The sequence below is a fragment of the Diabrotica virgifera genome, chromosome 4 (genome assembly GCF_917563875.1).
Source record: "Diabrotica virgifera virgifera chromosome 4, PGI_DIABVI_V3a".
Taxonomy (NCBI): Eukaryota; Metazoa; Arthropoda; class Insecta; order Coleoptera; family Chrysomelidae; genus Diabrotica; species Diabrotica virgifera.
In genome coordinates this window covers 93,107,848-93,132,672 of record NC_065446.1, presented here as the reverse complement: position 1 = coordinate 93,132,672, position 24,825 = coordinate 93,107,848, and the positions used below count along the sequence as shown (strand labels likewise).

Below are 24,825 nucleotides of genomic sequence, written 5' to 3'. Positions count from 1 at the left end.
GTATAATTATTATATTATATTATATTATATTATATTAGATTATATTATATTATATAATTATATTATATTATAATAATTATACTATCATTTTTTAAAAAGGAATTTCTTTTTTAAGGAATGATAATATTATATAAAACTGGTGATTTTTTCCTTCGCCATGCGACGGGGGATACAATCAATTGCCATGTACAGTCGCTGTACTCAATTTTTTCTGGCATCCTCTAATTTTATTTGACAACCTCAACTATAAGAAAGACTGGATTGATTTCGCTAATTTTGATTTTGAAATATTTTTAGAAGTCGTGTTCTCACCATAGGTATAATAACACAATAGATTAGGCCAGGTCCGAAAAATAGCGTAACGCGGAGCAGTTCGGGTCGGTGGTCTATCTATCTCTCTTTACCGGCGCTTAGCTTTCTCTCTCTAGCATATGATGGCTGCCGCCTCTGTGTCACTCAAGGTTCATAGATAGTATGCAATAATCCACCTTGTGTGTCACTATCGTTCCATTACTCCCACCTCTTGGTAGATACGCTCACACTGGCACGACAGACAAAGATAGCTAGACCACTGTACTTAACCCGCGAGTAGTCACGCCGTTAGATAGAATCTCACATTTTATCCTTTTTCGCGATAACTTGATGAAAAATTTTGAAATTTTGAAAAAATTTCGTAAGTGCCTCGAGGAAGGGTGTAGTAATACGTAGGATTTTTTTATTTATTTATTTCTTCTTCTTCTTCTTTTTGTGGAATTTATGGCTATGGGGACAGCCAATTAGCTTTAATAATTGTTAGAAATAATATAAAATAAAAATTTGTTGTAAATCCGTATTTAAATTCCAATTTTGAGATAGAATCTAACACGCGACTATTCACGTTACAGAAGTGAGCGCGACTACTTCCGGGTTAATATTGGCGTTACACCCAGAGATATGTCAAGAATAGATCTGGCTAGGGATATGCTAAATAATGCATCGGGGTGTAACGTCAATATCAAGTACGGTGGTCTAGCTATCTTTGTCTGTCGTGCGAGTGTGAGCGTATCTACCAAGAGGTGGGAGTAATGGAACGACAGTTAAGGCCGCGTCCCACCATCAAATAATTTGATCAAACTGGTTTGAGCAAACTGAAAGTGACAATTAGTGACGTCACATCCTGAGTGTTCATTGTGGATAATAATGAAAAATTTTAATTTTAAATAAAGTACAAACAAGTTAGACAACTCAATACACAAAATTTGATCAAACTAGACTGATAGTGAGAGCACAGATTTTTAGAATTTCAAAAAAACTGCAATTGTGACGTCACTTTGACGTACTTCCGGAGTTTGCTCAAACTGTTTGATCAAATTATTTGATGGTGAGACGCGGCCTTTACACAGAGGCGGCAGCCATCATATGCTAGAGAGAGAAAGCTAAGCGCCAGTAGATAGAGATAGATAGACCACCGACCCGAACTGCTCCGCGTTACGCTATTTTTCGGAGTTGACCAAATCTATGTGTATAATATCTTTGGTTACCCCCCGATGCCACAGTATAGGAGGCCGATGCATTGAGTAGCATATCCCTAGCCAGATCTATTGTTGACATATCTCTGGTTCTCACTATCAAATATGAACCGTGATAGTGCGACGTCAAAAGGTCCAAAAAGTTTCCAAACAAAGCAAAGGTTTGACGTCTGTGAATTGTTTATACACGTGATTTGTGTAATCCATTTTAATTTTATTTTATTTTAACAATAATCTGCACATTTTTTCTTAAGACACAATCCTTGTTAGTCATATCAATCATATTGCTTTTAATTTTATAAATGTCCTTACACAAAATCAAGGATTTACACACTACATAGTACTTACTGCTCTTCAGGTTCTTAACCAGTCCTATATGGAAATATGGTGGGAAATATACTATGAGCATTGATTACAATCACGGGTACCCACCACCCAACACATTACCATTTTGTAAAAATTAAACATCTTACAATAAGCAATATATTCCAATTATAAAAACCAAAACAAACACCACGTGTGAATTTTTTTTAAACTTTTCAGAGTAGCCAACATTGATTTGACGTCACGACTATCAAGGCCGCGTCTCACCATCAAATAATTTGATCAAACAGTTTGAGCAAACTTGACGTACTTGAGGAAGTACGTCAAAGTGACGTCACAATTGCAGTTTTTTTGAAATTCTAAAAATCTGTGCTCTCACTATCAGTCTAGTTTGATCAAATTTTTTGTATTGAGTTGTCTAACTTGTTTGTACTTTATTTAAAATTAAAATTTTTCATTATTATCCACAATGAACACTCAGGATGTGACGTCACTAACTGTCACTTTCAGTTTGCTCAAACCAGTTTGATCAAATTATTTGATGGTGGGACGCGGTCTTTACGGTCCACTTGATCAAACTGGTTTGAGCAAACTGAAAGTTAGTGACGTCACATTCTGAGTTTTCATTGTGGATAATAAGGATAATAATGAAAAGTTTTAATTTTAAGTAAAGTACAAACAAGTTAGACAACTCAATAAAAAAAATTTGATCAAACTAGACTGATAGTGAAAACACAGATTTTAAAAATTTTAACAAACTGCAATTGTGACGCCACTTTGACGTACTTCCGGAGTTCGCTCAAACTGTTTAATCAAATTATTTAATAGTGAGAACACGACTTAACGCTCGGTTTCATAATCAGATAAAGTGAACTTTAAATTTTAAGTTGGTGCCTTTATCAATAGCTAAGGCCATGATACTATAAATAAAGGCTAAGGCTAATAAATAAATGGCTAAGGCTACGCCGAGGCCGGCGTAGCTAAGCGGTAGTGTGCTTGGCTCGCGTGCCGGTGGTCCGGAGTTCAAATCCTACCGCCGGCAAGAACAACTAGACATTTTTAAAATTTTTATAGGCCCCAGGTCGACTCAGCCTGAATAAAATGAGTACCTTGGGTAAAACCAGGGGTAATAATAGGCGGTTGAAGCGTGGCACGCTGTTGAAGGTGGTTGAAGATGTTACCTTCCTTGTATACCGTAGGCCCTAGATATTCGCTCTGAGCGTTAACAAAGTGTCAAAACAAAATCGACCGACCTGCTCATGGTGGCGGTTTTTTGAAATTTTATCAGGACGCTTTGTGTATGTTTAAATGATACATTTAAAAAAAATTCCTTGTCACGCTAGTGATATTATGTATTAATATAAACAGAAAATAAAAACGCACTTAATCTGAAATAAATTCTTATATTTCCAATATTGATTATCAGTTTGATTTTGTATACATAACCTCACTATCGCAGTTTATGTCAATAAATCTTTATTAACAAAAAAGAAAATATTTTTGTTGCACTATAAATTACAGTATAAATTAATAACTAATGAATTCTAACAATTGTATTCGGTTATTATCACTACAAAATAAAATATTCAAGTTTAACAAAATAATCCCATAAGACTCAATGTTAAAACGTCCTGACAAAATCTGACAGTGTGTCACGTGACTGTAAGTAGAGGGGAGACGCACGGAGCCAATAGCAGACTACCCTGCTATACTCCCAAAGCCACGTGAGCGGTATAAAACGGGAGACTATTCATATTACCTTTATCAATGCAATAATTCATATGGGTAAATGTCAACGTTAAAGTGAACTTTAGTTGATGTTTAACACTTTAAAATTGACATTTACCCATAGGGCTTTTCATCGATTGGCATTTGTTTCGAGCTTCTGTCAGATGTTGTATAATCTGTGTACAATATTAATATACACGGATTATACAACATAAGACAGAAGCTCGAAACAAATGACTGTGAATGAAAAGCCCCATATGATAAGGTTACCAACTTAAAATTTAAAGTCCACTTTAACTGATTATGAAACCGCACGTAAGGAGGAAGATCTCTATACCTACTCTATACATTGAATCTCATCAGATATCAAATGCGTTATTAGTTGTATAGAAAGTGTCTAAATAATGTGCTCCTTGTTCAAGAATATCTCTATTTTTGACAATATCGAAAATTAATATACGGAAAATATGTTTATAAATAAAAATAAGTTTAAAATATTGTTTATTTATTAGGTATAATAAAAAGTGTTTTTCAACATTTACTCTGCGATAAAGTTTAAAATTCAAAACCCTCCAATGATTGACATACGCCTAAAAAGACTTTGGCCAGAAGCAGAAGACCAAGCTGCTAGGTCAATTCCAGAGAGTCGTCAATGGACGACACCTGCCACAAGCCAAGAATTTATAAAATATTCAGTGATGAGCGCGCTAATAACGGGCAAAATAACGTAAAAGAGAGAAAAGATAACACGTTGTGAAATAAAAAGAGATGACACTAGTAGAGATGTAAAATTATCAATAGGAAGCTATACTTAAATTTATATTACATAGTTTCTCACCTTTAGACGTCTGTGACAGGAGAATTTTATAAAATTGTGTAACAGTGGCACTTGTCATACTCCTTTCATACTAAAATTGTCTAAAGATGGTGAAGTATGTAATGTAATGTAAATTTATAGGTTCCTATCGATAGTTTAACACCTCTGCTAGTTTCAACTCTTTTTATTACACAACGTGTTATGTTTTCAATCTTTTGCGTTATCATGCGTAAGCAAGGTTTGATAATTGAATTGAGTTGAAGCTAGTTTCTATAATAAGAACATTCTTGCTGAATAGGTATACAGTATGATGAGTGCACTAAGAACAGGCAAAATAACGCAAAATACGGAAAACATAATACGTTGAGAGGTAAAAAGAGATGAAACTAGTAGAGGTGGAAAATTATCAATAGACATCTATAAATTTACATTATATTCATAGTTTCTCACCTTAAGACGTATCGGATGAGTTTGGCGACGTATAGGAGTCAAACTGTGGCAGGAAAATTTTATAAATTCTGTCATAATTTGACTCCGATACGTAGCCAAACTATCAATATAAGGTAAATTTCTAGGTTTTTATATATAATTTCCCACCTCTACTGGTTTCATATCTATTTATTTCACAACGTAATATGTTTTCCGTTATTTTGCCAGTTATTAATGTACTCATCACCGTATATTTTTACCACCAAACTCTGAACAATGTTATCTCGTTCAAATATTTTAATCTGTTTGTCCTTTGTCCAGTGTATGTTATTTGTATCGTTAATTTTAAGTAAATGTCTTCATTCTGGGAAGGTATACTTAGATCGAAAGTATGCTTGGGCAAGATAATATTAATAAATAACTATGCTCAATATTTGCATTTTATTTTTAAAAATAAAAAAATATACCTATATATAGGTGCATATTTGCCTTTAATCGGTTTAATAAATACATATATTATATATTCGATAGTTAATTTGTAAGTAAGGGGCTTATTGTTAAAATGTTAATAAATGGTGAACTTATATCTAATATGGAAAAAACATTAATCGAAGCCATCGAGATAAACTTCTAAATATTTACATTTATATGTAATATTTCAACCAAGTTCGTTGATTTAAATAAATATTGAAACTCAGGCAACACTGCTGATGGTAACAACAATTTGCATTAGAAGTAATTTTTTTCTCTCTCTGTTAATAGTTCTATCCCTTCTACTGGAGTATTATGAATGTACAAGTTGGCTAACTTGATAGACAGCTGATTATACAGTGTTGCCTTGTTGCCTAAGTTTCAGTATATATCGTTAAACCAATTATAATTTACTATTTTATTTGGCTATCAGCCACAATTTAAGTGTGAAATTAAATTTATTTGGCGTTTTATCCTAAGTTGCCATAAGAAAATAGCTTCAGAACAATACAGTATAAAATTGTTTGAAATAAGTTACGTTTTTAAGTAAATATTTATAAATAATATGTAATAATTCATCTCGATGGCTTCCATTAACGTTTTATTCACTTAGTAGGTATAACTTTCAGCATTTATTAACATTGTAATAATAAGCAGCTTACTTTGAAATTAACTATTGAACTTGTTATTTGAAAATTATCAATACAATTCTGATTGAAAACAAACATATTCTGTAACAAGTTGCTTATTTTGGAAGCTAGCTTATTTTCTGGGTTGCAAATTGCAATGCAATTATCAAACCTCGCTACCGTATCCGTATCAGCGATTTAAAGGACGAATCCTGCTTTGTTTTATTTCTTATATTCAATCTTTTATATTTTGAAACAAGGTGGATAACAGAAAACAAACGTAATTTTTAAAATGTGGTTGCATTAAAAAACAACGTGTACTACTTATATAGGTATTTATGGACAAACTAGGGATTCCAAAAAGGTAATTTGCATGATAATAATGACGATTGGGTACGTAGATCTTATCAAACAAGAAAATACAGAACGATATTAAATATATAGATCAGGGGTTCTCAATCTTTTTGAGTCATGTACCATCAAATACTTTTTATTACTTTTGGTACCACCTAACTGAAATACCTATCTAGCTAGGTGATCTAATTAACTATAATAGTGGTGATGATTTTGGCTGTTTCTGCGTTTTGCTGTACCACCTCAAATAATGATATGTACCACCAGTGGTACATGTACCTACCACAGATTGAGAACCGCTGATATAGATAGAGTGAGATCGTCAGACAGAATAAGTCTTCTTAACCAGTGTTCTCAGACCTCCTGAAATTTCAGGAGACCTACTGATGGCGACCCTCGCCTACTGATCTACTGATGGCGTCCTTAAACCTCCTGATGAAGTGATAAAATTCTGAAAATCATCTGGTTTTGTTCCAACTCGATACAAAACCGTTCTTGAATGATTACGAGGATGCGCAGTAACGAAAAATGTGTTACTGCGCAGCATTATTCGTCATTGCGCATGCGCGTAACGATTCAAGAACGGTTTTGTATGGAGTTTGAATTTTTCAGAATTTTATCCTATTTCATTTTTTTTTATTTTTATGCTTTAGCCGCCATCTAGCGTTGCCACAGCCGTCCCTTACAGATTTTATAGAGTTGCATGCCTACCTATAAACGTAAAAATACTCCACCAACTGATTCTACTGATTTTTCGTGGCGACATCTAGTTGCCTATCTATAAACGTAAAGACTGAAACTACAGAATTCTACCAATTTTTGAGGCGAGCGAGTCTCCTGAAATCTCCTGATCGTTCGTGGCGACACCTCCTGATCCTCAAAAAAGTCATCTGGGAACACTGTTCTTAACAGACCTTAAGCTGCGACAGAAACATCCTGTTATGGCTGTTACTCATCTCATACTAATGGCACCAGTGGCGCACCCAGGGGGTGGTTTGGGTGTTAAAACCCCTCCCACCGGCCACCAGTACATACAAAGAATAGTAGGAAAATGTAACTTGTCTTTAACAAACATACAAAAAAATTGCTGTGTAATATGTAAAAAAAGTAGAAAGAGGCTTTTCATCGATTGTCATTTGTTTCGAGCTTCTGTCATGTGTCACATAATATTAATATATCTACGTCATACGTCTTTGGTTTGTATCATTGGCAATACCAATAACGTATGACGTAGATATATTAATATTATGTGACACATGACAGAAGCTCGAAACAAATGACTGAATGAAAATCCCCATGAACGATCACATCAATCACTTATTTTGTATTTGCTGTCTTTTTCTATAAATAACAAACTTTTGTTATAGAAAAAGACAGCAAATACAAAATAAGTATTTAAGGTCAAATGTCTTCTTCTTTTTTTTTCTCAAAATGTCATTTTATGCGATTTTACATGATTTGGTGTTTATTTAAACAAATTTGCATTTTACATCGTAAAGTATCAATGAAAAAAAATATATTTTAGTAGAAGGGACTCAAAAATATCATTATATGGCATTATAACAAGTTATTTTGATGGAAAATCAGTTTTTGATCAAATTTTATAGTGTATAAAACGTTTAAATATCGTTTTTCTACAACCGTGTTAAAAATGCAATTTTTAGCACTCCATACGATCGTTATGCCACTTTAAGGCACTAGTGCTTTAAAATTTGTATGGCACTGCAGTTCGTATTGACCGTATAGGCAATTTTGATGTAATGTCAGAAAAATATAAAAATGGAATGTCAGTCAAGTTCAAGTAAAAGTTTTTGTGGATATTGCCCTGTAATTACGTTTGTAGAAAAAATATTGTATGATATGCGTGTTAAAAAGTACATTTTTAAGGCACTCATGTGAATTGCAGAACTCGCTTCGCTCATTCTGAAAACTTTCACATGCGTGCCTTAAACGTGTACTTTTAACACTGATATCATAAATAACTATTTTTACATTTTCCTCCATTCCCAAAATACATTATAATCGATTTGGCTGAAAATATGCCCACAGATAGACTTTAAGTGGTTAGAATGATTTGAATTAGAAAAGAAAGTAATCGTTTTCGTTTTGATTCAATTCGAGTCTCTTGCCATCCTCTGACACCGTGTTTCGGGGTCTCTACCCCTTATCAAAGAGGCTATGCAAGTAGACTGAACTGAATCAACTCGAAACGAAGAAGAACTGCATATATTAAAATATCTGCAGCAGAGTGTGGTTAGACTATCCTCTAACGGGGAATGACAAAATGAATAAAAATAAATTTCGACCAAGAGTCAGGATTCTGTTAACCGAGATACGATAGTACACTTCGCGTCAAAAAAAAACTGGTACAACTCTTATAACCGAAAATCGTGTTTTTCAAGTTGTGTAAGTTGATCTTGTCACAAGTGTCATTCCAATTTCTAGGGCAAAGTTGCCAGTTCAACGAAAATCTAGGTAAAAACGGGGCTGTGCAACAGACCGCATTTTTTAATACACTAAAAACTAAAACAATTGTAATTTTCCGTCATCTAAATTAAGTATCCATACATTGATTCGGTTTTTATTATAATTTATAAAAATATTTCAATTCAAAAATAATGATAGATAATAAATCTTGGCATGACTTTAAATTATTATGTTTAATGTCAAATCGAGAGGTGTGATTGGTTTCTCGTAAATTGTAGGACAAAACTGCATTAAGTTGTGTAGAATACATAAAACACACTGGAAAAATGAAAAATTTAATTTGAAATTAATACAAAATGAATAACTTTTACAGTGAACAAGTGTGTAATTTAAATATATGTATTACAATTATTCGAAATATACATTTTAAACGTTATTTTTTTGTATTTAGATTTAGTGCAATTGCGTTATCTGTGATGGCAACAACGAAGTGATTCACGAACAATAATTGTCAGTTTGAACACAGGTTTACATTGGGAAAAAAAGTGTACCAGTTTTATATGACGCGAAGTGTACCAAGCGGCGCCGCTAGGAGGAGCATTGAATTACATTACAATACAAAGTCAAAATACTCAAAAGTATAATTAGTCCAGTCGGGATAGCATTTGACCTTGCATTCCGAGCTGCTCAAAATTTTATTTTTCTTATCTTTAGGGGGGTCAAAAGTAGTCTAAATTTAAAATCGCGAATGAATTCCTCCGTTACGTTAGCCACCATCTTGATTTTAAAGGAGAACCGTTTTTGTACAATATCTCCGCCATTTTTAACTTTCCACAAAAATGGTAGAAACTGAAATTGTTAAAAATAAATCATATTTACAATTATTACAATTTCTTTTTAAAAATTTTTGTCGTGAGGTCGATATTTTCTGAGTTAATTATACTTACAGTAACCGCCTATATTTTTGACCATGATATTGCATGTAACTTTTTTATTATTGTAATATAATTCAAATCCTTCTAACCACTTAAAGTCCTATGTTTTGGCTATCTGTGGGCAAATTTTCAGCCAAATCGATTATGATGTACAGTCGAACCCGCTTATTAGAATACCTCTTAAAGGAATATCCCGGTTTAAGGAATAGAAATTTGAGGTCCCGAAACATTTATAGTAGCAACCAATGATCGGTTATTAGAATATCCCGGTTATAGGAATACTTTTACTTGGCACAAAGGCTATTCCAATAAGCGGGTTTGACTGTATTTTGGAAATGAAGGAAAATGACGGTATTTTAACGTTTTCTACACTATAAAATTTGATCAAAAACCTGTTTTGAATCCAAATAACTTGTTACCTATACCTATAATGCCATATAAATGACATTTTTGAGTCCCTTGTATTAAAATAGTATGTTTTCCATTGATACTTTACGATAGAAAATGCAAATTTGTTTAAATAAATACAAAATCACTATAAAATCGCTTAAAATAACAATTTGAGAAAAGAAGAAGAAGACAATTCGACCTTAAATGTTTTATTTCTACATCTCTCAGATGCTATATATATACAAATTTTCAGACAAATCGGAGATCCAAAAGTTTTTTTGATCCAAAATTGAGTGATTTGAAATGGAATCACCCGTAATTATATGGTATAAGTTCTTGGCTTGTGGCAGGTGTCGTCCATTGACGATTGACGACTCTCTGGAATTGACCTAGCAGCTTGGTCTTCTGGCCAAAGTCTTTTTAGGCTTAGGAGTCTGTCAATCACTGGAGGGTTTTGAATTTTAAACTTTATCGCAGAGTAAATGTTGAAAAATACTTTTTATTGTACCTATTATATTATATAAACCATGAAATATTATTCTGGTCCAGATAATAAAAATATTATTTATAACAATTATTAAAGCTAATTGGCTGTCCCCATAGCCATAATTTCCACAAAAAGAAGAAAAAAAATAAAAAAAGTCCTACGTATTACTACACCCTTCCTCGAGGCACTTACGAAATTTTTTCAAAATTGCAAAATTTTTCATCAAGTTAATTATCGCGAAAAAGGATATAATGTGAGATTCTATCTAACGGCGCGACTACTCGCGGGTTAAGTACAGTACATAGTCTAGCTAGTTATATTTGTCTGTCGTGCGAGTGTGAGCGTATCTACCAAGAGGTGGGTTTAATGGAACGACAGTGACACAGAGGCGGCAGCCATCATATGCTAGAGAGAGAAAGCTAAGCGCCGGTAAAGAGAGATAAATAGACCACCGACCCGAACTTCTCCGCGTTAGGCTATTTTTCGGACCTGGCCTAATCTATTGTGTTATTATATCTATGGTGAGAACACGACTTTTAAAAATATTTCAAAATCAAAATTAGCCAAATCAATCCAGTCTTTCTCATAGTTATAAAATAAAAAAAAAAGTACGAGTCAGAAAACGTTGGTTGTCAAATAAAATTAGAGGATGCCAGAAAAAAATTGAGTGCAGCGACTGTACAGGGCAATTGATTGTATCCCCCGTCGCATGGCGAAGGAAAAAATCACCAGTTTTATATAATAGTATCATTGCTTAAAAAAAGAAATTCCTTTTTAAAAAATGATAGTATAATTATTATAATATAATATAATATAATAATTATAATAGTATTATTAGGTAGGTATAAAAAACTCTACGAGAAAAAGTAACTTTTAGACCTGACAACAATGCATATAATAAGACATATGTTTTAAGATGCTCAGTTGCCAATAGTGTGATCTGACTTAGTCTCCTTGGATTATATTAGTCCTAATATCCACAACAAAGAAATATATTACAATTCTTATTATCACGAATAATCTTTACATTCTCTAGATAGCAACAAATTTAACTATAACCGCTTTGTGTGATTATAATGTAAAAATCAATTCTGAGTTTTCTAGGTCAGAACTTATAATTTATTACTTATTCAAAATCGCGCAACACTGTAAGAAAAAGATTCGTTCTAAGAGTAAAAAGCTTGCAAGAATTTTGATGAGATTGAAGAGTGACTGTCCTTGAAAATTTTTCAAATAATTAATACAAAATTATCTGCTAATGACTAAACCCTGGAAATGTGTGTCCTTTCGTGAGCAATTTGTTAACTTTCAGATGGTATAAATATATTTCAGAAATACTAGCCGTAACATAGTAATTTAGCAAAACTCGGGAAGGCACTGATTTCACAGTAGGTTTAAAATTTTTACCGCGCTAAAGAACTGGGCTCCTGTTAGATATAAAAATTTTAATGGACTGCGCGTGCGTGGTAATGTTATTGCAACTTTAATAATTATTTTCAGTGCAAAAAAAGCCTGATCAATGTTCAAAATAGGTGATCATTGCTCAGCGCTTTATTTCCTATCGAATACAGTCATTTGTTTTAAAGATTTCGATCAATGAGGTGCCAACATCTTCTTTTTCGTCCTTGAATTTTCAACCCTTAATAAAAAATAAACTACAGGTGATCAAAATCTGAAACCTAGTGATCATTGCTGTACAAACCGTGAGCAAAAGGATGGTATAATTATTTTTACGAAATTCGATCAATGAGGTGCTAACATCTCATAACCCGTGGGAGCCCCTGATCGGAAGCTCGCTCTGTCGGCCACTGCCACACGATTCGCAGAAGCGCTGACCTTGGCGCGACGTCTGTTTGTTTACGAGTTTACGTCCTGACTCACTACCATTCCCATATACCCCCTTCGTCACAGGTTTCAATTGCAATTTTCGGCAGTTCGAGTTTAAATAGGACGTTGAACACAGCTTTGGTGTTATTCTGTTGTTTACTTTCAGTTTTTAGTAGCTGTTATGTGATTAATTAAGAAGATTCTGAAGTTTTAACTATTTAGAATGGGAAATAAGCCACAATATTATAAAAAAATGATTTTTATTAACGTTTTGATGCCCAAATCGGGTGCCGTTGTCAAAATACAAAATACTATTAATATAAACAAAAATGTTGTTGCTTAGTAAAAAAAATTCTTCTAATAATTTATTTAATTTGACTCATTTATATCGGCAATTCAGATACATATGATACATTTTAAAGTAGAAGACTTTAAAATGATATTGCCAATATTTATGAGTTGCGTTCCTGGGACGACTTTACTGAAAGATAGTTCATTCGATTACATGAAATCAACCCCAACTCAAGAATATCCGTCACAAAAAAATCATAGCATGTGATCTGTCTTTAAAAAGACAACCACATGCAACGGTGACATTAAAATTCTCGCGTTAGTGACATTAAAATGTCACCGTTGCATGTGGTTGTCTTTTTAAAGACAGATCACATGCTATGATTTTTTTGTGACGGATATTCTTGAGTTGGGGTTGATTTCATGTAATCGAATGAACTATCTTTCAGTAAAGTCGTCCCAGGAACGCAACTCATAAATATTGGCAATATCATTTTAAAGTCTTCTACTTTAAAATGTATCATATGTATCTGAATTGCCGATATAAATGAGTCAAATTAAATAAATTATTAGAAGAATTTTTTTACTAAGCAACAACATTTTTGTTTATATTAATAGGAGTATTGCAGCCTTAAGTATTAAACCGCTGCAGCCATTGTGGCTCGTTAGGGGAGGAAGCAAAACATTCATTTTTGGCTTAGACATGTAGTAATTAATGAGCAAAAAATACGTACTTGGTTTTAGCCCTATAAACTGGTTATTTTCACTTTTTGTGGATTCCGGGGAATGATGATAACGGTAGGGGTTGAAGGGGGTGAGTTTGTAAATTCTTGTAAACTCAATCTTTCAGCAATTAATTAGCAATAAAATATGCCGCCGGAAGCTACCTTATATCTACTTTCGTTCCGGAAATATGAATGTTGGCTATTCTAGCTTAATATTAAGCTGAAATGGCCACCTGTTTCTCTGAAGGGGATGAAGCAATAAATTTTTGTTTTGCGTAATAAATTAGCAATTAATTAGCAATAAAATAGGCCACCGGAAGCAACTCTCTATCTACTTTCGTTCCGAATATATGAATGTTGGCCTTTCTAGCTTAATATTAAGCTGGAATGGCCACCTGTTTCTCTGAAGGGGATGAAGCAATAAATTTTTGTTTTGCGTAATAAATTAGCAATTAATTAGCAATGAAATAGGCCACCCGAAGCAACACTCTATCTACTTTCGTTCCGGATATATGAATGTTGGCCTTTCTAGCTTAATATTAAGCTGGAATGGCCACCTCTGAAGGGGATGAAGTAATAAATTTTTGTTTTGCGTAATAAATTAGCAATTAATTAGCAATAAAATAGGCCGCCGGAAGCAACTCTCTATCTACTTTCGTTCCGGATATATGAATGTTGGCCTTTCTAGCTTAATATTAAGCTGGAATGGCCACCAGTTTCTCTGAAGGGGATGAAGCAATAAATGTTTGTTTTGCGTAATAAATTAGCAATTAATTAGCAATAAAATAGACCACCGGAAGCAACTCTCTATCTACTTTCGTTCCGGATATATGAATGTTGGCCTTTCTAGCTTAATATTAAGCTGGAATGGCCACCTGTTTCTCTGAAGGGGATGAAGCAATACATTTTTGTTTTGCGTAATAAATTTGCAATTAATTAGCAATAAAATAGACCACCGGAAGCAACTCTCTATCTACTTTCGTTCCGGATATATGAATGTTGGCCTTTCTAGCTTAATATTAAGCTGGAATGGCCACCTGTTTCTCTGAAGGGGATGAAGCAATAAATTTTTAATTTGCGTAATAAATTAGCAATAAAATAGCAAAAAAATGTGGTGTGTCTCATGGCTCCCTTATGAAATGGTCTTTCTAGCTTAATAGACATTCTACATGAATTAAAAAAGTAGTCAGCTACCTGAATATTTCAGTTAGATATTATGAAAATGATGTAACAGTGTGAAGTAGCTTCAGTGAAATAACAGTTAAAAAATAACGGCTACTGCTATCGCAACACATTCCTATCTTATACTAGTGCAAATTGCAAATTATACATAATCATAATTTTTCATTTTCGGAGGTACCGCAGACGTTCGGAAACAATTAGCGTCTCTTTGCAAAGACAATGACGTCGACTTTGCAAAGTAACAAGACACTTACTCAACACACACACTACACATTACTCCCCTGACTTAGTGATAAGTTATACAATTACGTGGCTAAAGGTTCTAGTTCTAAACCAAAGCCAGAATCAGAGAGAAAAAAAAATTTTTTCATTTTTATGTAAAACATTCTGTGTTTATTTTCACCGGTCAAAAGTGAATTCATACCATACTGTGATCAGTGTGATTTTTGTTCTTCTCACTTGTGTAAAATATTATTTTTTATAAATTCTATGTTCCTCATTTTAATACATTTCCAAACAATACATTTCTTATTTAAGGGACCGTTCAAGTATTACGTAACGCAGGTTAGGGGGGGTCAAAAATCTTCAAAAATTGCGTTACGTAAGGGGGGAGGGGGGGTCAAAAATCTTCAAAAATCGCGTTACATAATGCTTGAACGCTCCCTAAATAAAAAATTCTGCTTGCATTTTTTTTTTCGCAAAAATGGTACATGTTTGAAGGGCGGCTACTAGAGAATTGCCTAGGGCGGTAATTGACCTAAACGCGGCCCTGCTAACAGTTAACAAACCTTTAAAAACAGAAAGGCACAGAACGTTAACAATTCTGGTCGATACTTTAAGAGTTATTTGTCAACCAAGTGGGCGGTATGCACAGCGCAACATAAGAGAGATGAGATTGTTTAATGGAGGCTTTGTGATGTTTGGGGGTGGAATTTCCTTGACAGTAAGTATGGCTTTGGTGTCTACGTGGAGGCTCTTTAAATAGCGAGAGGTCCATTGCACAGAGAGGTCTATTTCTTTGAACACTCTGTTCCTTTCGCACTAGATATAGGAAATAATTTCATCTTAGTGGTATGATAAGACATGCTCACGTATCGCATGTCGTCAGTTAAAACACATATTACAGAGTAAAACCGTCTAGGTTCTTTGTTATTAAAGATATCACAGAAATATAAAAAATAAAATGTTCACAAGATATATGAGACTACAACATAATTTCGATATATACCAACCTTTGTACCTTTTCCCCCCCATTTATGGTGTCTTAAACACTTAAACTTTTGTTTCAGTTAAAACACACGTTAAAGAATAAAACCTTTTTTTTGTTTTTAAAGATATCAGGGACATTCTTCTTCTTCTTCTCGTTGTCCTTATGCCCTATAAGAGCGTCGGACTTTGGTATCACCTATCCATCTTTTACCCATTTCTTCCACGCCTTCCAGTCTCCTGCCATTTCCTTCATCTATTGCACTGTTTTCCCTCTCTTTGTCCCGATTTCCTCGATCTGCTCCATCCACCCCTTTCTAGGTCTGCCCCTTCTTCTTTTCCCCTGTCTTTTGGCATCTGTCACCTTCTTTACTAGTCTGTTCTCATTCATCCTAGTTATATGTCCAAACCAATTCAGTTTTCTTTTTTTAATTTTTTTCTCTATTGGTTCCTGACTTAGCACGTTTCTGATGTTTTCGTTCCTTTCCCTGTCCATCTTCGTCTTTCCAGCTATTTTTCTCAGCTGCTTCATTTCTGCTGCATTTATGGCACTTTCATGTCTTTTATTTGTGACCCATGTCTCGCTTGCATATAGAAGAGTTGGTACTGTGATTGTATTATATACATGCATTTTTGTTTCCTGGCTGATTTCCCGTTTTCCCAGTATCGTGTATTATTAATCGCATAATATATTTTCGTAGCTTTCTTTGTCCTATTTGCAATTTCTAGATCTAGCTTCCCGTCATTAGATATTATCGTGCCCAGGTACTCGTAGGCCGTCACCCTCTCCAATTCTTGTCCTTTACAGAACACTCGTGTTTCGCCTTCAATCTCCTTCTCCTGCTGACCTATTTTCATCGTCTTGCATTTGCTGATGTTTATTTCTAAGTTCATTTTCTCTATTTCCTCAGTCCATACATCAGTTAGTCGCTGCATCTTTCTCGGGTTGTCTGCTAAAAGAACGACGTCGTCCGCATACAATAATCCTTCTATCATAACTGGTGTTAGGTGCGTGTAGCCTATTATTGTTTTTAAGTGGTTTGTTCTTCTTTTTACATTTTTAAATAATTTATCCATAATTATGACGAATAGGAGTGGGCTTAGGCTATCTCCCTGTTTTATACCCTTGTTCATCCTAAATTCTGGTGATCTGCTACCTCCCATTTGTATTTTTCCCACCACTCTGCTGTATGTACTTTTAATTATCTCTAATAGTTGTCTCGTTATTCCCAGCTCCTCCATAGTATTCCACAATACTTTCCGGTCTACTGAGTCGAACGCTGCTTTAAGGTCTGTGAAGGTCATATATATGTTTGTTCCCCGATCATTATTTTTTTCTATTATTTTTCGTAGTATGCTTATGTTGTCTACTGTTTGCCTTTTGGCTCTGAATGCTGTTTGTTCGTCTTCAAGTTTTTCTTCTACATCTGTTCTTAATCTTCTTTCTATTATTCTCGTATATAGCTTGAACACTACTGATGAGAGGCATATATCTCTATAGTTTCCACAGGTGGATTCTTCTCCTTTCTTGTGAATTGGGATCAGTAAGTTTTCTTCCCATTCTCTCGGCATTTTGTTTGTTCTCCACGCTTCTCTCAATATTTCCAGCAACCACTTCTTTCCCTATCCATTTTATCATTTCGGGATCAATTTTATCTGCTCCGCTCGCTTTTCCTATTTTTATTCTACTTATCGCTTCTTCCAATTCTTCTGTACTTATTTCTTCCATTTGGTATTCGTCTGCTGCTGTCTGTTCTATGGTTCCCTCTGTCTCTATTTCTTCACTTTCTTCGCCCATATATTTCTCTTCATAATATTCTCTCCATACCTCTAGTATCTCTGTTGTATTTGTCTGTAGTTTGTTGTGTTTGTTTTTTACTCCTCTGAGTTCTTTTCTTTTTTTTTCCTCTTAGGCTCCTTACTTTATTCCAGAAGCATCTGTTATTGTCTCTGTGATTTTGGTTTAGTGATTCACCGAACTTCTTCCAACTCTCTTTCTTTCCTTTTCTAACTAGTTCTTTCACTGTGTTTCTGTGTTTTTGGTATTCTTTTTATCTTGTTCCTCTCTTGTACTATTGTATTTTTTCCATGCCTTTTTCTTTTTCCTCACTTCTTCCTGTATATCTGCATTCCACCATTCCGTCTTTTTGTTTAATTTTTTGACTGTTAGATTTCCGCGTATCTCTTCTGCTTTCTTCATTATTATCTCTTTAAATTTTTTCCATTTTTCCTCCATATCCATTTCTATTTTCTTTCTCTCCTCCATTTTGAACCCCTTATCAGTTTCTTCTTGATATCTCCTTTTCTTTTGCTCATCTTTTAGCTTTTTTATGGCTATTCTGCTGTATTCTTTGTGTTCTGGTTGTACCGGTTTTCGCCATGTCATATCTGCCATTACCAGTCTGTGATCAGTTCCGATCTCTGCTCTCTGTTCTGTCCAGACTTGTTTTATATTTTGTTTCATTTCTTGCGTGTAGACTACGTAATCTATTATGCTTTTTTGCATCTCTGCTTTCTGCTATAAATGTATATTTATCTTGTAGTACTTGCTGTGTAAACGAGTTTCCTATTAATAGGTCATTTGTCTGGCCGAATCTGATCATTTTAATTCCATTTCTGTTTAGTATCTCTTCACCATGTCTTCCCATGCCCCCAAGTCCTTTGTTTTCATCTTTCCCTATCCTTGCGTTCCAGTCTCCCATTAACACTACTCTTTCACATTTTTCTCTTATCTCATCTTGGGTATTCTGTAGTTCATTGTAGAAATCTTCCATTTTTTCTTCTTCTGTTCTTTCCGTTGGTGCATATATTTGCACTATGTACCATTCCTCTTCCATTTCTATTTTTATATACATTATTATCGACGATATTGGTTTGAAATCTGATACTCTTTTTTCTATTGTCTCTGTGACTACTATGCCTACTCCTTCTTTCGCTCTAAGTTCTTTGTCTACCCCGGAGTAATACATCGTGTAATTTTCTGATATTTTTTCTTTTCCTCTTCCACATTTCTTTGTTTCGCTAATACCTATTATTTGCATTTTAAATTCTTTCATTTCTTGCTCTAATCAGGGATATTCAAAAACAAAATTTTTACAGAACATAAGACTATAATACGATTTTGATGCATACTCAACTCACACTTGTAACAGTTGTAACTTGTCCTCCCTACAGGGTGTCTCAAACTTAACATAAGAAAACCATTTCTTTTCTTCCACCCGGTATACCTACGTACAAAGAAGAAGTTTGAGTAAACCTTTGCCCAACTGTGTAAATACCAAAGAAATATATAAAATAATAAAAAAAATAGTGGAATCCGTTAATCTGTTCAGGAAAAAATCAACTATGAAAATGAGCATAATAGGGAACTTGCACTAAAAATTTTTTTGCATAAAATTGTTAATTTATGTTTTAAAATGGTATATTCAAAATATTACGTCTTAACAATGAATAGTGTACGTACAACATAATATGGTCAAAGTTCCGCGCCTAAAATTTCCGTTTCAAACAACTTCAAAAGCTAGACGTTTTGGGGCCTGACGTCACAGGCCACTCGTATCGTTTTCCCGTTCGGTGGGCTATTTATTGCATTTAATGCAGTTTGTTGCCCATAGATAAATAATATAGTTGAAATATCTTGTTTTACTCTCTGGCAAAAATGATTTTTTCTGTGACAGACAAAATATTAACATTTTATCTCTGTTGACATGTATCAAAAAGTTCTTTTTTATGAAATTACTTTTGTCGTTTCTTGTGTTGAAGAACAAAGAAGAAACAAGTAACTTAGAAATAAACCAAACTTTTAGTAATAAAAGTAAGAGTAACTAAAAAGTATTGGTGCTACTATAGTATGCGGTCTACAGTCGGGTTTCTACTATAGCTTGCGGTCTACCGAGGGATGCGGTGTAAGTATAAGCCGAGATGATAAATATATTAACTTGTAAAATTACAATAATGATTCTTCTTATTTATGCGTATTAATAACTTTGTAAAGAAGGATTTTGTTGGCTATGTACACGTTCTATCGGTCCGTCTGCTAATCACCATAATCTTTTCTCAGAAGGCTTTGAACACAATAATGAAAGGCTCCAGTAGGTACTAATAAACATTACAATAAAATATAATCTTTATTATAATGCAAATTACACCGTAATCTTTTCCAGGATATACGAAATCCTTCGATTAGAGGTAGGTAGATAAAACCCACGGGGTAAACCGTATACTACAATATAATGGTACCAAACTATTGTTATAAACGGTTTAAACATGCTTATTAATAACTCTTACTTATTTGCCTTGACACCTCGCATTTCTCCAATAGAATAGCTTTCACTACTTTTTATAAAAGTTGCCACCATGAAGACATCAATGGTAGGTAAGTTAGTCAGATTGACCTTTTGAAAAACCCTCGTCCGTTATATTATGCGTTTTAAACTCTTTACAAAGTAGCACTCAACTTTATCAATTTCAGTTTAAAACTAAGCTGATTGGGGAACTACTTATTACAATATATAAGATGAACATAAATAATACCTAGGAATTTTCCATTAAAGACGATTAAAATGTAATATACCCGTGATACCTACCCTAATCGCGTTGTTTCCGACTGCTAGGCCCGGTTGACCGTGGCCCGTGACGTCGAACCAATAGAAGGACGTTCAAGAGCCTCCTAAGATATTTGAATTTTACAGCATTTTCAAAGCGTCGTAATTAGCGTACGGGTTAAAAATATTTGTTTTTTTCGCATGCAAGCGTTTTAAGATCATGTTACCTTATGTTTTTTAATATCATTTTAATATTTAAAAATTTATGCAAGTTCCCTATTTTCTATATCCCTAACTTATGTCTCGCAGTAGCGCAGTACCTATACATCGTTTTATTTTGTGTCTTGTGCTTATTATTCAGAATTCTTATATGACCTTCTACTCCACTGATGTTGTTAGTCCATTGACATACCGCGAACAGGTAAGTGGAAGAAATATTCTCGAGCCGCGAGAACACCTTTAGTAGAAGTGAAAGGCCATCAGCTTTTAGATCGCAAAAGTTACCGCGGTGGTTTATTATCATTTCATTCGCGATCTACTTACCATACGGGACAGTATTTCGACGACAAAATATGTTTTCGGCTTGTGTTTCTGTGGTACTGTTTCTATTTTTCAACAACTGGATGTGTGATGCTTCTACAGGTAATATCTTTTGTGTAGTTACTAACATTAGTTTGTAACTAATGTTGTCCAGGTTACAAGTTTATATTGAAGTGAGAGTGTGCGAATTGGGTGACTTCAAGAGTTCGTCGCTATTGTCTTCTTTTTCAATCTCTTTTTTTCTAAGGCTGTTGTAGAATATTAAAAATATACTATAAGCTTGTGCAAAAACAAGATGTTACGTTTTATTGTAAATGAGCTCTAAATATTCACTTATAATATTTAACAGGACTGATTTGGGTGCTTTTGTCTACTAATATATTTCTTGTACTAACCTACTATTATACTAGGATTTAATAGGAATTAATAAGTAACTCCATTTGATGTACCTGTATTTAAAAAAAGTATTCAATAATACAGTTATATATTTATGATAGACAGTTATGTTTAAGGTGAATTCAAAGCATATCCATAATTCCACAACTTTCTAATCTATCCGCAGATAAGACGAAATTTAAACTAAGATGAGACAGGATGATTTGATAAGATAATACAGCCAAATAAAATAAGTACAAGTACATTCACATACTTATGTATAATGTTCATGTACGACATTTTTTTGTTGTTGTTTTAATAGGGAATTCCTGCTAATCATCAGAGTTCGAGCCATCATTTTTGCATCTACCTATCGTTTTTCAAGGGCATTGACGGGTTTTTTGAATTGACTATCGGTTTGCTGTCATTTTTCAGATCTCCTTTCTGTTGCTGTTTTAGTGTTGATATTTATCAAATCGCTATCTCTGCTATAGATTGCGCATTTTTGTCATATTTTGCGACTTATATTTTAACTTTTGTTGTGTTCTATCTACTCTACGTCTAGGGTTTCCAATCCCGCAGCCTGAGTTCAATCTCGGTATTTGCGGGACTAAGAATTTTCAATCCCGCGGGATCTCGGTATTTGCGGGATCCCGCATATTGAAAATAGTCATATTTATATAAGGCAAATAAATCAATAAATTAATCAACTAAGTCCACATTTATTTAAGTATTACTATTAGTATGAGATCAAAACTGTTTAAAACAGTAACAAATACAGGAAAAACAAAAAATCTAATATCAAAAACAAAAATCAAAAAATTAATATAGTTTACTAATTTAGTTGCTATATTACTTAGATATAAGTTACTATTACATTAATAAACGTCAAATACGGTTGCATCTAAAATAGCTCCAGAAAAAATTAATTTTTTAGTAGTTTAACTTAAATTAATTTTATAGTGGTTTTAATTATCATTGATAAGAAGTTTCAGTCCTATGGGTTAAACAGCCTAGGCTTCTTTTCACGGTGTTTAACTTTTGTGTGAACAGTTTAAAATTTGGCCATGGTTAAACGTACCTAAATATTGACATTCAGCTCGCAGTTTTTGTGACAATTAAAACATTTAAATTTCATCGTGGGTAAAAACATTTACATATTGTAGAATAGTGATACAAAAGTGAAAATATTCTCCCCAGATGGGGGAGAATATAAAAAAGACGCCAGTGTGCGAACTAAATACTGCTGAAGTTATTAGTGATAGTAATCAAGACATGGATACAGGAACTATCACCACAAATTCTTCTGCTACAAGGGAGGTAAAACTTTTTAATATTAATTGTAATAGTTACGACTTTCAAAATTGTTGTGTTTATGTTGAGAAGACCAATGATCAGAATATTTCCCGTTTGCATCCAATGGTTGTTGCAGATATTTTACATCAAAAATTAAAGATTAATAATATTAAGCAAATTAAAAGTATAGGAAGAAACCGTGTTAAAGTAATCCTCAAATCTATTTTGGATGCAAACAATTTAGTCAATAATAGTCACTTAAAGGACGATAATTTAAAAGCGTACATTCCAAATCACCTCTTGGAAATCAAAGGACTGATACGCGATGTTGATACCAAATATAATATTGACTATTTGAAAAAATATATGAGCTCTAGTTCACCAATTATTGATATTAAAAGAATGCACAGGAAAGTAGAAAAGGATGGAAATACAGAATACGTCCCTAGACGTAATGTTATAATTACTTTTGAAGGCAACTGTTTGCCAAACTATGTTGTGATAAATTATGTATTTTTCCAAGTGGAAAAATTGTTGGGTAAAGTGACGCAATGTTATAAATGCCTCAAATATGGACATATTTCTAGACAGTGTAAAGGTACACAGGAATACTGTATACAATGTGGACAAATTAAAAATGACATACATACATGTGATGAAACAAAAAAGTATTGCATACACTGTAAAACTGATAAGCATATATCGATCTCTAAAAACTGTCCTTTTTTCGAACATCAAAAAAAAATAAAAAATATCATGATTGAACATAAAATCTCATATTTGGAGGCAAAAAATTTGAGTGACTCATCATTTTCTGGTCTTATTTCTAATAACAGATTTGAAATATTGTCAAATTCAGACAAAGAATTTCCAAAATTAACTAACTCCTCTGAAGTTAGTACATCTCCTTATTTCAAGCCATTGAGGCCTCACCTACAGAAACCCAAAAGTTTTAGCCAACCAAGCTGTAGTACATCAAGCACTGAGTATAGTGCAAATAAAAAAAGAAAAGTATCATCTCCAACTTCCGAAGATCCTACACCATATCTCATCCCTTTCAGATTTGGACCGTCTCAACCTTTACCTCCCTTAAATAAGGAAAGTTTTCCTAATACAGACAATGATAAAAATAAGTTAGTAGATTCCTTAGTACTTCTTTTCTCAAGTTTTATTCAAAATATTAATTGTTTAGAAGAGGCAAAATCACTTGACATGAATTTGTTAGCCAAAGGTATTAATAATGTTCTAGATAATATTTTAAAAAATAACTCATCTAATGACGAACAAATCTAAACTCAAAATAATACAATGGAATGCTCGATCAGCTGTTGCTAACAAAAACAGCCTTATTAACTTTTTAATAACCGAAGATATTGACATAGCTTTAATAAGTGAAACTTGGTTTAAACGGGATGTTGTATATATTTATAGAGGTTATAATGTGATACGCGAAGATCGCGATGACGGCTATTCTGGAGTTGCTATTTTAATTAAAACTGGTATTCCTTTTGAGCGCATAACAATTAAAAAAAATTATATTCAAGACTTGCTTGCTTGTGGTATTAAAATCAACTATAAACAAAGTTATTTAAGTTTACTCTCTGTATATAGGTGCCCAAAAACTAAAACCAAAACCGAAGATTGGGATAAGTTATTTTCTCAACTAAAACACCCTTGTATCATTGGAGGAGATATGAATGCACATAATTCTTTGTGGGGCTCATATAAAAATGATAATATAGGCCATCAAATTGTGGAGACAATTCAGAATTTAGATTATGTAGTAATGAATAATGGACAACCAACTTGCCAAACGAGTCCAGGAAACTCAGATTCCATGATTGATGTCACGTTTTGCTCACCATCCCTTTTTGATAAAACTTCGTGGTCTGTAGATCTTGATACCTTGGGATCAAATCATTTCGTTATAAAGGTTGTGATCGATGTCTTGGGAACTAATGCTAATACCATTTATCCCAGTACTAAGTGGAACATTAAAAAAGCAAATTGGTCATTATACTCTCAGCTTGTTGATACCTTATTAAACGAAAAACCTCACACATCCTTAAATACCCAAGAAAAATATAATTTCCTTATTGACTGTATTAATGAAGCTTCTAAACAATCTATTTCTGAATATAAACCATTTAAATGCAAACGGACTCCCCCTCCGTGGTGGGATTCGGAATGTGATCAATCCGTTGCAGAAAGAAAGAAGGCATTAATAAACTATAAAAACAATTCTTCTCCTGAAAATTTTTGTAAATGCAAAGAAGTAAATGCTCGTGTCAAAAAATTCCTGAAATTAAAGGCCAAACAAAGTTGGGTTGCATGGTGTTC

The 24,825-nt window shown here is 33.6% G+C and overlaps 1 protein-coding gene across 1 annotated transcript in view; it reads left to right on the top strand.

Moving 5' to 3' along the window:
* Window positions 1-20,667: 20,667 nt before the first annotated feature.
* The window catches only part of LOC114338583 (probable chitinase 2), an 83,907-nt gene continuing 79,749 nt past the window's right edge, over window positions 20,668-24,825 (top strand). The window contains exon 1 of the mRNA XM_028289184.2: window positions 20,668-20,916. Coding sequence (XP_028144985.1) covers window positions 20,847-20,916 — 70 coding nt within the window. The 5' untranslated portion in view covers window positions 20,668-20,846. The remainder of the gene's footprint in view (window positions 20,917-24,825) is intronic.